The sequence below is a fragment of the Cynocephalus volans genome, chromosome X (genome assembly GCF_027409185.1).
Source record: "Cynocephalus volans isolate mCynVol1 chromosome X, mCynVol1.pri, whole genome shotgun sequence".
Classification (NCBI taxonomy): domain Eukaryota; kingdom Metazoa; phylum Chordata; class Mammalia; order Dermoptera; family Cynocephalidae; genus Cynocephalus; species Cynocephalus volans.
Window position 1 is genome coordinate 22,688,526 of NC_084478.1, and position 16,200 is coordinate 22,704,725.

Here is a 16,200-nt window from a genome sequence, read left to right on the forward strand (position 1 = left end):
AGTAGATTTTCAAGAACTGTCGAAGTTGTTTCTAATATAAACCCCTGAAACAAAACTACATTAATATTACTTTATCAGCCTGTGTCTTCCCCCAAACTAAAACTTTCTTGCTAACAAGTTATCAAGCAAGTCTGGTTACTTTTTTTTTTTTTTAAGATTATGGAAAATCTTGTTTTTTACAGAATTGAACCCTCTTAAACTCATCATATATGCTATTGTATATCTCACACAAGAAAGCTTTTGGAATCAGACTTTTCAGCTCATTGAAATTTGTGGAATTTTAGTTGAAGCACATGTTGAGGGTCTTCCATAAAGATTTTAATTGCTGAGATAAGGTCTTTCCCTGGGGGATGTTTCTTCTTCTTTATTTTCTTCTTCATCGTCATCATCTGGATAATCCAATAAACGAACTACGCTGCTACCGTTTGGACTCCTTGTTCCATTAGCAGCAGCAGCAGAAGGAGAAGAACAAAATTTTAAGTCACCAGGTGATGTTCTTTTGGGAAGGCCTACCTGGTTCCAATCTTCTTTTGGTCTTTTCGTCTCCATGAATTGACCATAAGAATCTGGAAAGTTATTTTCCAATGATGGCATGACTGCTACTCCCATATCTTCTTTAAAACACATTTCTTCCTTTTCCTCCGAGACTTTGGCACCTCCTTGAGGTATGTTACCATATGGGATGGAACGCAAATAATTCTGTATTCGACTTTCCCTGTCCTTCTGATCGTCATATTTAATCTTCAATCCTTTGAATGTCTGGACATATTCAATCGATTCAAGTGCCTTATAAAACTTTTCGACTATATGTGCAACAAGAGACGGGATATTTTCCACTCTTATGTATTCAAACAGCTCAATAATAGCTGAATTCAACATATTGTACCTGGTTCCATTATGCAGAAAAGCATTTACAACTGGGTCAAACAGATTTCCCCTGATGATGTAACTATTATAAAGTTCATCTTTAAGGCCAATCATCCTTCTCATAAAGCGAACAGCACACAAGACCAGGAAAGTGTGCTTTGAATTCATCAAAATCAAGACCCTTCTTAGCAAATCGTTGCTCAAAATAGAGCTTTGTATGTAATGTGTGTGTTGTTGTAAGCAAAATGTGAGTAGGTCTAAAATTATAGCAAGCAGCTGTGCTGTTTGATAATTATTAGGGCAATTTTTGCTTTCGGTGGATATATTACCTCCTTCACGTTTGTCTTCTGAAGTGGTGGCCAAAAGTGGTGCTATCACGTTATGCACACAATGTTTATAGAAGAAACTTAGAAAATCGCATCTTACGTTTTTATTGGATACTGACAGCATGTTGTCCAGATCAAGCAAAGTGCGCAGATGTTCCATCACGTGCAGAGCACCTCCCAGCTCAGGATCAGTATCACAGGTCATTTGTTTAATCACTACATTAATGAAAAGGTCATCACCTTCAGTCTTCTCTGCTTCCTCCATTACAGGTTCTCGGATCTTCGATGGACTGTACTCAACTAGATAAGTAAATATATCTATAGCAGCCGATCTTATTAGCACATCATCAGCACTCACTATGATTTTAAGAGCCGGAAGAATTTCCAATTGTGTCAACTTTTGGAATAACTTATACTTGCTTTGAGGCCGTAATGTCTTAGAAAATGCACAGAAGTCCTTGAAAAAAAGCACCAATTCACGCCATTTGTCATCATCTTGAGTCTTATCCGTTAACTTTGCCAAAACTTCAGACAAACACTTGCGATCTCGCTGCAGCATGCTGGCTATCTCAACCTTCTTGAGGAACATAAAATGTTGGAGAGTAGAAAGATTATCTGCAGATGTGGGTGGCTGAGGCACCAGAACGTCATATATGTACTGCACTCTGTACATCTGACGTATTTTTTGCCTAAGTTCAGAGTCTGTTATTGGTATAAATTCCTGGAACTTGGCAGTTTGGCTCAAGAATTCCCTATGCCGTCTTGGCTGAGCCAAAGCAGGATCGTATTCAAGGCATCCCATCACATCCATGATACACTCATCAGAAAGCATGATCTTAAACAGAGGTTTGCTGTCGAAGGAGAACAGGCCTTTAATAATTGCATGGAAACGGTGTAAGCCTTCGGTGTTGTCTAGATTTTCACAAGTGCGGAACAGCTGCAGGAGTTTTTGAATATAATCCTCACTTTCCAGGACCAGAGCCAGCCTTTCCTTGCCGGTAGGCGAGGGGAGAACCGAGGTAACCAAAGCAGCGATTTGTTCAAGCCCATCGAGTTCACAGTTAGGCAGCTGGACCAGCTCAGTGGAAGCCCAGGACACGTCCCCGGGACCTACTTGGTCCCAGCGCTGGTCTTCATCCCGAACACAGACTCTGACGTGGCGCCGTCTGCTCGCCATGTCCACCTCCGGCCTCACCGCACCAGACCCGGGGTTGGCTCCGGCCGCCACTTTGCGTATCCTGGCAACGGTAGCTGCGGCGACTAGGACAGCTACGGTGGCCGAGGTGGCAGTTCGGGCCGGCAGTGGTCACAGGGGCAGCAGCGGCTCCTGGGAGGCCACAGGTCAGCAGGGTTCCCGGCGGCCCTGCTGTCTTCCACTGTCCCCACTTCAATCTCCCCAACCTCCATCCCTGCCTTCTGCCCTCCTTACCTACGATCTCCTAAAAAGGGAGTCTCTGGGCCTGCTCTCGGCTGTCTGAAATAGCCTCGATCCCGAAGGAATCTTGTGATCCCCACAGGATTCTGCCCCAAGAATGTGCTTATGTGACAGTAACTATACTTGCCACAGGGAGCTGCTGCTAAATGCACGCATGGAAGCTTAGAAGTTAGAGGATGTTCTTGCATAAAGGATTGTTGTCCCTCGGAAACATTTTTACTCATCTCGTGTGTGGGGATGGAGACTTAGGAACTTTGACAAAAGGGAAGCTTAATCCCTATGTCCTGACCAAGTCCACATCTGACGTTGTACGACAAGAAAAGGCTGGACCAAATAAGAAGCAGGAGCAAGTGACCTGTAGACCATTAGCAAGAATCAGAGGAATAGGCTTGGGTCTCCTCCATAAGACTTGGCCTAAGCCTGGATCCCTCTCTTAATCCATCTTAGAGAGAAGATATTGTTCCAAGAGGGAATTGGGCAGCCCCTTTCCTCTGTTCACTTAGGCCTGAAGCTCTGTCTTCCAGCACACATTTTCTTACATTTTCCAATCCATAAGTTCGCTCCTTATTCTTAGGGAAGGACTGAGCCAAAGAGAAACTGTGAGTTGAAATTAGCCAAGAGTGGATACTGACAATTACAGATAAATTATTTTACTTCTTTTCTTAGTGATGATAATCACAATGAGCACAACAAATAATAATAATTAGTTCTTATTATTATTATGAAGAAGGTAATAACATAATTGACCAAGTGTAATATTTAAGTGCTTACAATGTTCAAGACACTGTGAAAAGAATGTTATACATATTTTCTTACTTAATTTTCCTAATAGTCCAGTGATACAGGAGTATTAAGAATCCTTTTAGAATCAGGAAACAGACTTAGGGAAGTTAAGGAAACTGCCAAAGATCACACAGCTAAGAAATTGAGTAACTCTGATTTGAAAACATGTCTTTCTGATTCCAAAATTGTTTTTCTCAGCTATTGAACTGTGATATCCCCTTCTTTTCTTGGCTTTCATCACACTTTATTTCACATTCCTTCCATCTATATAATTTGTAATAACATAAAATTATCAAGACAAGATGAAAGTCACGCACTTCTTCCTTTAGATGCACAACTGTGTATGGCCAACTGAAAAATAGAAGCTTGAATGTGGCAAGTCTGTTAAATATAATTTCAACAGTAACCAAGTTGATTTTTGATGTAGCTGCAACTCCTGCAGTGTTCTTTTAAAAAATATTTCTCCAAAACCTTAACCCTGTTATTGCAAGGGAAAATCTGTGAAGTGGGCCACACTAAGCACATTTGGACTTGAAGAGTCCTATTTGTAACAATCACTTCATTTTACATAGCATTGGAGGTATATGACAATTCTCAAGTAAAACACAGAAAAACTTCCACACACCTCTCTGGCAGTGTTGCCTCCAGAATATTCTAGCACAGAGAATGTTCCCTGGGACTGTATAGATGGGGCACATGGGAGTTGAATGTGAATTACAATCATTTTTTTTCTTTTCTTTTTTTTTCTTTTTTCTGGTGGCTGGCTAGTATGGGATCTGAATTATTGACCCCAGTGTTATTAGCACCACACTCTATTGAGCGAGCTAACCAGCCAGCCCCCTTTTTTATTTGTTTGTTTATTTTATTTGGTTTTCTGTTAGACAGTCATTTCATGATAAAATCCAAATCAATGCCAGGATACTGCTGGTTTAGTAACATTTACAAATCATAAATAATATTTAAACATAAGAATTAATAAATGACTAACAGAAAAACTAATACATGTATTAGTGAAAAACAAATTTAAATGACAGGACGTGCAAATACACAGTAAGTATAATGACATGGATGCTAATGGCCCAATTTTTTTCTCTGCTGTGTTCATATTAAAGTGTCTATTAGAATCAATTATAATACTGTCAATTCTGTGAATGTGCCCTCAGGTTGTATTCTTTGAGAGGCATTCAGCACAAATCTGTGTGTTCTCATAATTTTATCACTGAGAGTTTCCCTTAGGCCAGTTAAGGTCTCTTTATCTTAACTGGTTTCACAGAGTCTCTTTACAATCTAAAAGAGCCTCAAGTCTGTATTTCTTATTGCTATTTCTGCAGTAGTGTTTTTCAGTTCCTGTCTTATTTGGTTTGAAAAGTAGAGTAATGCCTTTTTTTACCTCCTCTCTTATACCTACCAAAGATTATTATTTTGTTGTTTTTGCTGCTATTGTTTGACAGGGAGCAAAGTAATACCAGTAAGTAATTGCCATAGCCTAGGAGCTGTGTAAACCATTTTTTTGTATGCATTATTTACTTTTTCACTTAACCTTCATTCACTAATGGCATTAGGAAGATGTTATTACTGTCCTATTGGAGAGAAAAAACCTTGAAACTGCAAACTCAGTCAAGTATTTGGTTTAAACCCTCACAGTTAGTGATGACGCCAGTATTTGAAACCAGGCGTTTTATAGAGTAGTTCTGACTCCCCACTTTGCTGTTCCCAATATGTAATGCTCTTTCCCAGACTATGAATAAATGGTTACAGCAGATGTTTACAACAATGCGATTTTTATCCCAACGATCACTGTTATTTGATATTTCTCCATTTTGTTTTGTGAAGGAAAAACTTAAGAGCAGTTCAAAATCCAACCGGGTGGTATCAATCTTAAGACTCAGGAGGCTTCTTCCATATTGGACGTCTGCCTTCCTCACACTTCTTCCCCCAGAAGTTAGGGTAGTAAATGGTATAGTTTTGATGACTCTGCTCTGAAAAAAAAAATACTTTTACACAAGGGTTTTGCAATTCATCCACATCTTATGACTACTAAGAGCTTAATTTGTATACTTCCTGAGTTGTTTTAGAAGACATTAAAGAAGTGTGTCACATATTTCTGAAGTTTAGATATAGGTAACCCAAGCAACTATATACAGATAGAATATTTAGACGTCTAAATATTCTATTTGTAGGAAGAAAGAGCATTTCATAGTCGAAACACAAGGCAAGCAGTGTCAACTCCATCCTTCCTTTTGTTCTTCTAAACAATATGGGGTCATTCTTGACTTTTCTCTTTCTGACTCTTTACGTTTAGTTTTCTAGTATATGCTGTCTGTCTGACTATCACAACGTATTCAATATCCTACTGCTTCTCACCACTACCACCAGTGTCAAAGCACCATCATCTTTCATTTGGAAATTTCTAATATTCTCTTCCCCTGGCTTCTACCTTTTTGCCCTAGTAGTACATTCTCAGCACAATAACGGGAGTGGGGACTTTTAAAACAGAAGTCATACCCTCCCACTTCTTTGCTCAAATGTGTTTCTACCCTACTTAGAATAAAAGCCAAAGTTCTACCTACGGTATGTACAGCCTAACAAGATCTGGCCCCTTGAACTATGCAAGCTCTTCACCTGATAGACTCTCTTTCACATATTCTACGCCTGCCACACTAGCCACCTTGCTGTGTCTGAACTACATCAGGCACACTCTTGCTTCAGGGCCTTTGCACCTGCCCTTCTTTCCACCCAGAACACTCTACTTCTCAGAATTGTATCTACGTGGCACACCCTCACCTCCTTCAAAAATTTATTCAAATGTCCCCCCCTCCAGTGAGACCTTCCCTAATCACCTCTTGAAAATTGTAATGTCCTCCCAACCCAACCTGCCCATCCCTTATATATATATATTTTTTTTTTTCCTCCACAGAACTTAGTATCATTTGATCACTTTGTACTTCTCTTATTCTGTTTTTTAAACGAGACTATCAGCTGTATAAGGGCTGTGATTTTATTTTTTTATTGTTTTATTTTGCTCAGTTCTGTGTTTCTAGCACTTGCTGTAGGCATGGCTTATTGTATTTTCTCAACAATTATTTATGGTACAAATAAATAAATACATACATACATACATACATACACACATACATAAATAAACCTTTTTTCTAGGATAATTTCCAATAATCCATTTATTTATTTCTCACATAGTCATTGAGCAGCCCCTATGTAGAGGCCCTATACCAGGCACTGGGGACAAAACAGTGAATTTGAACTTTTATGTCCAGTCCTATTTTGGAATAGTTTGATGGTTGTATCAGGAGATATTTTTAATTTACAAGGTACACTTGGCATTTTCTCTGCTGCCCCAATTCCACCCTTTTGGATAGTTTACTTCTTATTGATAGTGAGCAGGGAAAGAATATTCTCCTGTTTTCACCTTTAGGTGCATGAAAAGCTAGTGAATTGAATCAGATGGATGTTTTCCTCCATATTCTGTCAAATATTTCTTCCGTAACTTCGAGATTTCAGATGGAGATTGCGGCTTTTCCATCCACTCTCAAGTACTGAAAGCACCTTAATTCTACTATTAAAATGTTCAGTCTCTTTCAAGCTTCTGTTTGAGTCATATCTTGTCCAAACAAAATTCATGGCCAAGACCAGAATCAAGGGATAAAAAGTATGGTGCCCCTAGAGTGCGGGAACATAGCAAAGTTACGTAGCAAAGGACACGGGGAGAGGGAAGGGTGAAGAATTGGGTACATTGATGCAATCTTCCACAAACTTGGACAACAAGTATAACCCAGAACTTTTCTGGGCCAAGAGTGATGTATGGTCCCTGTATACATAGAGTATTAGAGTGTGTGAACACTTAAAACCTTTTATTCTCAGCTGAAAGCGTCATCCTGTTGTGTGTGCACTGCAGCAGTACTGGCCCTCATCTTCCCATAGTATCAGAAGTGAGACTCAGTCTTAAGTATTTTCTCGGATCTACAGGCAGTTGGTGTCAGCACTAGCACATTCTCAGTTGTGTGCTTGGCTTCTGTGGAAGCTCCATAATCTTCTGCTCACACCTCAGAAACTTAGGAGAGGACTGAAAAGGAGAAAAATGTTGTCTTGGCCTCATGTAAATTTTAGAATCTCACTTTCAGTGCCATCCTCTCCTCTTCCTACTGTTCAAATAGTTACTTCTACACTCATTTTGAATTTTGTCTTAAATTACATAATTCATAGATCTTCACTTCTTCTTTGTCTGGATAGACCAGGCTGCTTCCTTTTCCCACCTGGATCACTGGGAATAACATTAGGTGTCTTCTTACTAATTGTCCTATAACCATTTCGTATAAATAACAGCAAGGAGCCTAATTTGGAGTTAAAAACTGCTCAACTTTTACTTACAGATAGAAATAATCTCCATTGCTTCAAAATAACACAAAACATATTATGCCATAAAATATAAATTTTCATTTTATAGGTAGCAGTTGATTTCAACTTAATATTTAATTCCATTATCATTTAAAAGAGTGCCTTGAATATAATATATTTGATATTTTGTGAGAGAATTGGACTGAGTCAGACACACAAAAAAACGTTTTGATGATAAATAAGGAAAAATCCTAAACATCTTGCCTAGTATTGATTTTGGATGCATTGCTACGTGTGTGAAGATCTGGTTCATTCTTCCTGAAAAATAACCTTTTGTGTTTTGTTACGTCCAGGTGATCTGCTATCATTTTCTTGGGCAGGAGTGCTAGTATGGTGGTGTAGGAATGAATTTTTAAGTTATACACTAAAATCACTCAAAAAATATCACATTTTGGTTTATGGTTACTTAAAAGTGTATTTTAAGAGGCTTATCAGATTTATAGGCGATGCATAGAGTATCATGGTTTTTTGTACTGAATGTGTACTGCATAACTACATAACTACAAAAACTGTATTCCTACATCTTAGACTATTCTTAGGCGTTATATTTCCCATGAAACAGGACCCTATAAAGTGAATTTTGATAAAGATCTCAGGCCTTGAAAATGCCTACATTGTCTGGTTGGTTGATTATTGAGAGTAGGTGGAGTAGGGTAGTTCTTCTTTGTACACTAGATGCCATTAGCACCCAATCCCCCAGTTTTTACAACCAAAAGTATCTCCACACACTGCCCAACATCTCTCTTGGGTGGGTGGGCAGAAGCTAAATTACTCCAAGTTGAGAAATACTGCTATTAATAATTTTCAGTTCTTGTCATTTACTATGATTTAAAAATGTTAAAAACAGTTTTAAAAACTCAAATTTTACAGTTCTTATTTCATGTCTGATATAGTAAAACCAGCTTATTTGAACTTTTGTTGTCCAAGATTTCCATTAACCAGGATCTCTGCACATTTATAATAAAACAGTTTCATTTATTTTCAGGTCTTTCTGCAGGAAAATAATTAAAAAGTGAATTTGTTTTAGTAATGTGTAGTGAGTGCTTATAGTTTTATGTTGCTTTGGCATCCGTTTTTGAATATAAGTTTAACTTTTTATACCAGAAAAAAAGTTCAGTCACCCTTGACACAGTTTCCAGTTCTATGCCCTGCCTGGATGGCTTCACCTGGTGGCCAGAGATAAAGACTTAGGGGCATGTCCTCTACCTAGCAGGCTGGGCTACCTGCTTTCCCACTGCTTCCTTTAAAGGGACCATTCAGACATCTGCCTGAAAACTTAGAGTGACCACCCCTCAGTCACAGCATGAGCTCCTGGAACTAGTTCCTGCTTGCTTCAAACCCAATAATTGAAACTCCCTGCAGAAAACCTGTTTGGTTATAAAAGTTTTGGCCCAAGGGTCCCCACTCAGCTCACCTGCACTCCCTCCCTGACTTCCCTGTATATGTGGCCTCCTCCAGGCATGCCTTGTACCCCCCAGGTTCCATACGTACTAAAAACTCTTAAAGTTTTATATTGTGGTTGTGTCATTGAAGCCCTGCAGCAATTTGACCCCTGACACTGAGGCTGCCCTGCCCATGCACCAACCCTCCACCCCCAGGAGACTCATGTGTGGACCTCTGGTGTCTGCTGGGGACAGTAGCTACCAAATAAGTTAATAATGAAATTCAAGGAGTTGATTCAAAACACAACTCCCCTTCTGATGTCCTGCATGTCTTTCCCTGCAGCAGGGAGAGCTTTCACACTTTCTACAAATCCACAGTCTAGCATTTTAGCAGGTCTCACCTCCTCACACTCATCTCCAACCCCTTTCTCCTCAGCTTACTGCTCATCTTGCTCACTGGCTTTCTTGCATATCTCGTTCCTGTCTCAGGCCTCTGTTCTTGCTGCTTCCACTGGCCAGAATTCCGTGCAACTATATTTTCACATATCCCCCCCCTCATCATCTTTCACATTTTGTCTCCAAAATCAGTCCCTGAAAAATACCTCTCTGCCCACAATCTGAGAGAGCAACCCCTTCTCTTCTCTGACGTTGCCTTATTTTAGCTTATCAATAGAACTTTCTCAATCTGAAGTCACCACATCATTTGCTTACTTTTATGGTCTTATTCTGCCCCGACCCCACCAGAGGCAAAGATGGATCCTGGACAGTCTTATTCTCTCCTGTGCCGCGCTGCCTAGAAGACAATAGGTATTCAGCGAATATGCACGAGGGGACCGCTCGGCAGCCCGGGGACCCCGTGCCATCCGGAGGACAAGAGAAGCTCAAGCCCCTGTCCTTCCCACTGCTGGCCCCAGGCCCTTGGCTCGGGCACGAGGGCCTAACAGCTGCCTCTGCTTTTGTAGCTGACAGTTAAAGGGAGAAAATGCGAGAATTTCGGCCTGGTCCGGAAAACTGCAGATAGCTATTGACAGAAGGGTGCTCGCTCTCATCACTGTGAGAACGACCATAACACAGAAAATCGAGTAACTGATTCACTGCCATAAGTAACGGCGACGCACGTTTCCTTCTTCTAGGACGGATGGTAATGTCACTTTCTGCAATTTAGCTCTTAAGGAAATGGCGAAAGCCACCTAGGGTTTCTGTTTTAGCCCTGATAGCGCTGAGTTGATGTGGACGCTCCTGTAATTTTCACCCATCATACGTCCCTGTCTTCTCTCTGAATCCTAATGCCATTTCTGTCCTTTCATTTCTACTGGTATCTTGGAGTAAAATGAGGCCTTTTCCTCTAATAGTTGAAAACATCTAACTTCAAAACCAGTGTCCAAAGGCTGCTGGGTAATTGACTGTAGTGCTTAAGTTAGAAAGTCTGTTCACGTTGGTGTGACACAACCTCTTCCTGAAGTCATTTCCCTCAAAGGCACGTGCAGAAGGAAGCTGTCGAGCCCGTGGGAAAGCTGCAGTGCGCGGGAGACAAAGTAGAAGCCGGCAACGAATTCAGGATCGGGCAACAGATTTGGCTCAAATCTCAGACAGAGGGCCCAATGATGATAACACTTAATAGAGCTTAATGAGGAAGCACCAAAACGTTTCTGAGGTCAGAGGGGGCCAAGCGTTTTGGGATGCAGGGTGGGTGACCCAGGGGGTGCAGGGAATGAGACCCCTAACACTCTCCATTCACTCATGAGTTCTTTTTTTCGCTGATCCCTTATTTAAGGAATAATCCCCACGTATACGATTTTGAAAACACAGCGATATTCCTATGCTATAGTTTTCTTCTGAAGAGAGTTTTCACAATGATAGAAATGACTTTGCTAAGATATCTCTCACCATAGCAATGGCATCAGAGTGGACAGTCTAAACCCACTGGGTATGGACTCTTACAAATGTATTTTTCTTTCCGATGTCTACAGAATTTCCCATGTCTTTTTTGTAATATAACCCAGGGTGTCATATCTCAGGTTTGTGGCTAAAGACCCTCTGACAAACTGCAACTTTCTCCTGGTGAGCTACAGGCAGTCATTAAGTGAGTCACTGCTAGATACGCCTTCTATGGTAAATCAACGTGTCGATTAAAAGCCATTCTCATAGGGAAGACGTTTTTTTCTTCTCCTTCTCATGCATCAAGAGGTAAAGGATTTCATTAGTTAGTTGATATCAGAGTATCATTAGAGTCTATCAGTTCTGTTCAACCAGGTGAGTTTGCAAATGGACATTAGAGAATGTCTGGAGAGTTTTACGGTTGTCACTAACTTAGGGAGGGTGGTACTATAGGCATCTAGTAGGTAGAGGCCAGGCTTGCTGAACTGAACATCCCGCAGTGCCCTGGACAGACACCCACAACAAAGAATGATCCAGCCCCACATGCCAACAGTGCAGAAGTTGAGACCCTTTACTCAGCTTCCCCTAATGTTATTGTATATAATCACGATGTACTCATTAATCTCAGAAATTAACACTGGGTCAGTACTGTTATGTAAACCCCAGGCTTTATTCAGATCTCCCTAGTTTTTTTGCTAGTGTGCTTTCTCTGTTCCAAGATCCACTGCTCCTCGGTCTCCTCCACTCTGACTTTTTCTGCCTCGTTTGTTGTGACCTTGATGCTTTTGAAGAGGGCACATTAAGTATAGTAGAAGTTCTTCCTCCATCAACTTTTATCTTGTGTTTTCTCATGATTTAGACTAAGGATACACATTGTGGGAAAGGAATACCATACAGGTGACTGGTATTTAGGATGTCCACAAACAGTGGTGCAAAGAATAACCATGCACATGTATCACAGTTTAGGTGTGCAATTTATGTGCAGGATAAATTCCTCAGCAAAGGTTATGTGCATTTGCGCTTTGATAGCTACTATAATGGTACCAATTTAGCATTTTACCTTCCTTCAATACTGTAATTGCTAGTGAATCAAAATACTTTTTAGCCTATTGTTTCATTGATTTATATCTTTATTCATGTGCCATTACCACTCACCAGCAATGCGTGAAGCTGCCCCTTCTTCACACTTGTACCCACACTGAGGTGATCAAATTTTGGGTTCTCTGCTAATTTGACAGGTGTATTTCTGTGTAGTAGTTTCATCTTGTTTCATCTCTTTTTATGAATTAGGTTGAAATTTTTTTCATGTTTATGAGCTTCTTGTTTCCTTAATTGTAAACAGTCTGTTAATACCATTTGCTGTTTTGATCATTTAAAAATTAACTTCTAGAAACTTTATATATATGAAGGCAATTAGCTCTTTCTCTGTTTGGTTCACTATCGTGTCCCAAACATCGAGAAGAATAGCTGGCACTCTCTAAATAATGGCTGAGTGAGTGGACACAATTGCAAAGGTTTTCTTAGTCATCTTTCTTTGGTTTATAGTGATCTTCATCATGCAGGATTAAAAAGAAATAATATGTAGTTTAATTAGGTAGTTGTTTTCTTGGTGGCTTCTGCGTTTTGATTTATAGTTAGAAAAGCTTCCTCCATGTGGAGATACAAAACAATCTTCCTATCCTTACCCAAGTACTTATGGCATTATTTTCTATTTATTTATTTATTTTTCTTTTCTTATCTTTTTTTTTTTTTTTTTTTGCTGTTTAAAATTACTGTGTATAATTTATTTCTAAAAAAGAACAGCTGTTAAATTATGTGGCTCATAACCCAGGTACATCCAATTCAGTTGGAAGAAACCCAATTTTTCATGTAGAACCTCGAAAAGGCAATTGTATAAAATCAAACATGTAAGGTGATTATAAACTTTGATCAATCAAATACGTATCTAAATACAATTTTAGACAAGATTTTTGATATATCTGGGCCCCAGATTTATGTTCTATAAAATGAGGTTGTCTTGAATTTTACATAAGCTATATAAAGTAGATAGCATAGTAATCAGTATAGAGGAGATAACTAATTGTTAGTTGAATGAATTCAAATACTAGATAAGTGAACTATTGAAGCAATTCATCCTTAATTACATCCACTTACATTTATTACCTCTAATTTTGGAATACTATTAGTACAATTTTAGCCCTCAATAATTCACTATTTAATGTATTATCTTTATCTCCTACCAAATCTGTACACTTTTCAAAGCCAAACATTGTTTTTATTCCACTTACATGATATTTTTTTTTTTTTTTTTTTTTTTTTGGTGCTTTCTTAAGACCTACTCTTTTTTTTTTTTTTTTTTTTTGTCGTTTTTTCGTGACCGGCACTCAGCCAGTGAGTGCACCAGTCAGTCCTATATAGGATCCGAACCTGCGGTGGGAGTGTCGCCGCACTGCCAGCGCAGCACTCTACCAAGTGCGCCACGGGCTCGGCCCTTACTTACATGATATTTTTAAAAAATTTTTATTGAATCATAATTGGTTATACATATTTTTGGGGTTCAACAATCAATATTACTAGCATAGACATTGTTACAAATCATACTTATTCTTTATGCCCCTTATCCAATCTCTCCCATCCCTCTCTCCCTCCCACCTCTGATAACGCTAGATTTCTTCTTTCCTTCTGAAAGAGTAATGGTTACTCTGTTGATTTGTTGCCTAGATGATCTGTCCAATGCTGATAGATGTGTTCAGGTCCCATAATATTATCATAGAGCAGATGCTTCTTCTGTCGCTCTGAAATGGGCTTTGTGGAGAGAGACATCCTCTTCTTTTCTTTGGTCTCTGCTGGTGATTTTCCTCGTGTCAATGCACTCCAGTGGCTGGCGGATCATATGCATGGTGGTTGTGGCATCTAGCCTCTTCCGTGGAAGCAGTGGTTATTGTGGTGGCTGTGGTGGGCCACCCACATGGAGGTGATGTTTCTGGCATGCTCCTTGGTGCTGGTGGTGTGCCTGGTTGTGGGAGGGGGAGTCCAGTGCCCAGCTCCATAACTCAGTCCCTGGGTGGGCCCTGAGGCACTGGTGGTATGCCTGGGCTGAAACTAACTTTTTGTCCTTTGCTTACTTCTAAAATGAGAAACTTCCTGTGGGGACCAGTACTTGAGCTGTGTGGTTGAGCTAAATTGCTGCTTTGCTTCTGATTCCCTAGGGAAGGCTTCTTGTGCAGCTTAGGTTTTTACAGTTGAACTTATAGGTACTTCCAGCTCTCCGGAGACCTGGTGCACCTGGGTTGTGTAGAAAGTTTGATCTGGGCCTGAGTCTTTTCATCAAACTGCACCCCATGCAATTCTATATTCCTGACCAGTCTCCTCTGAGTGGTCCTACACTGACTGGGGGGCAGATCAGCTGTCCTTGCTGTGCCCCACGGTTCCCCTGGTGGGCCTGTCTCCCCCACTGCCCATGTGGGAAACACTTCCCATGGCACAGGATGTGTGCCATCCCTTGCAATGACTCACCAGCCTCTGAGTGGCTCCTTTTTTTCAGTTGTGACTCCTCTATCCTGTGTGGGTCCACGGGAACCCTATTAGTGGCCTTGCTGGCCTGTGAGCCACCACAGCCCTCTTCTCCCCTGCCGCCTCTAAGTAACTTCATCCAAAGGGCACAGCTGTGGCTTTTGCCGGCTCCTGCTCCATGCACTCAGCAGCTCCAGCCTTAAAGCAGCCGTGGCATAAAATGGTCGGTGAGGTTTTTTCTTTATCTCATCGTGGCTTCTCCTGCCTTCACGCACTCTGTAGGTCTCTCCTCCTCTTCCCCTGAGCTCTAGCGGCCCCAGCTTGTCTGTTGTTGATTTTTTATAGTTGTAAATTTGTTGATTTGTGAGAGAGAGTGAAACTGGGGACTGTCTATTCTGCCATCTTGACTGGAAGCCTTTTATGACATTATTTTTAAAGATTTGTTCCATCTGGAATATATTTTTGTAAGGACTGATGATCCAACTTTTTCTCCCAAATGCCTGCTCAGTTGTCCTCCAACACCATTTATTAAATTTACCTTTTCCCACACTGAACTGCCATGCTATCTTTTTCATAAACTAAATTCTCATGCATTCTGCATATGTCTGAACTATTTCTTTCCCCTGATTGATAATTTTATTGATGTGCCAATACCATACTATTTAATTATTTTGGCTTTATTGTGTGTCTAATCATCACTCATTTTGTCTTTAAGAATTTTTTCTCACTATTCTTGCTTGTTTTCTTTTCCACATAAACCCTAGAAGTAGTAGTATATCCACTTTAAAAATTCTGTTGGTATTTTTATTAAGACCACGTTAAATTTGTGGAGTTCACAACATAATGGGAGTTGACATCAAAGGTCTCTATGGTCTTTCTACTCAGGGAAACTACAGTTTTCTTAACACTTCATCTTGAGTTTATCAAAAAGTATTTTAGTTTTTTAGCTTCTGTTATAAGTAAACTTCCTTCTTTCATTATGTCTTCTAATTAATTGAGTTATATGTGTCAAAAAAATTGATTTCTATAAATTAATATGGTCCTCCATTAATTGCCAAATTATCTATTTTTTTTTTAGTAGTTTTTGTTCCTCTAATGTTCTTTATCTTTTTTGGTCTAACTGTATTAGTTCCGACCTGAATAATGTTAACTATGCTAATAACAGTGCAGTTAGTACATATCTTTTTCAATTCAAACATACTATTCATTTTTGAACTGAGATTCATCTACTTCACCAAGTTAGGGAATCCTCACTTGGTTTGTTTTACTAATTTTCTTTCTTTCTTTTTTTTTTTTTTATAAAGGGTTGGTGAGTTTTGTCAGATGTATTTTAGGAACCTATGGAAATGATTATGATTTTTCTCTTTGGATTTGCTGATGGGATGAAATGTAGTCAACATGAGTATATCATTCCTAGTACTGAACCATCCTTGCACTTCTGGAATACATCCTACCTGGACAAAGTATATATTTCTTCTAATGTACTGCTGGATTCTGTTTCTCATATTTTATTAGCTTTCGTTTTCTGCTAAATATTTTTCAGAGATATTGGCCTATTGTTACTTTAGGGGACTAGGGAGGAGTTCCAATCTTTGATGGGTTTTGG

General features: G+C 39.8%; 1 protein-coding gene across 1 annotated transcript; it reads right to left on the reverse strand.

The window, feature by feature from the left end:
* Positions 1-318: 318 nt before the first annotated feature.
* On the reverse strand, positions 319-2,370 carry LOC134367807 (serine/threonine-protein phosphatase 4 regulatory subunit 3B-like). Its single transcript, XM_063084503.1, has 2 exons — positions 1,164-2,370; positions 319-1,004 (listed from the first exon to the last, which is right to left on the reverse strand). The coding sequence occupies exons 1-2, from the start codon at positions 2,368-2,370 to the stop codon at positions 319-321; spliced, it is 1,893 nt and encodes a 630-aa protein (XP_062940573.1).
* Positions 2,371-16,200: the final 13,830 nt, after the last annotated feature.

Coding starts and splice junctions, on each gene's coding strand:
- LOC134367807 (XM_063084503.1), bottom strand. CDS start 2,370: ATGGCGAGCAGACGGCGCCACGTCAGAGTCTGTGTTCGGGATGAAGAC. Junction 1,005..1,163: donor CGAAAGCAAAAATTGCCCTA/ATAATTATCAAA, acceptor TCCTGGTCTTGT/GTGCTGTTCGCTTTATGAGA.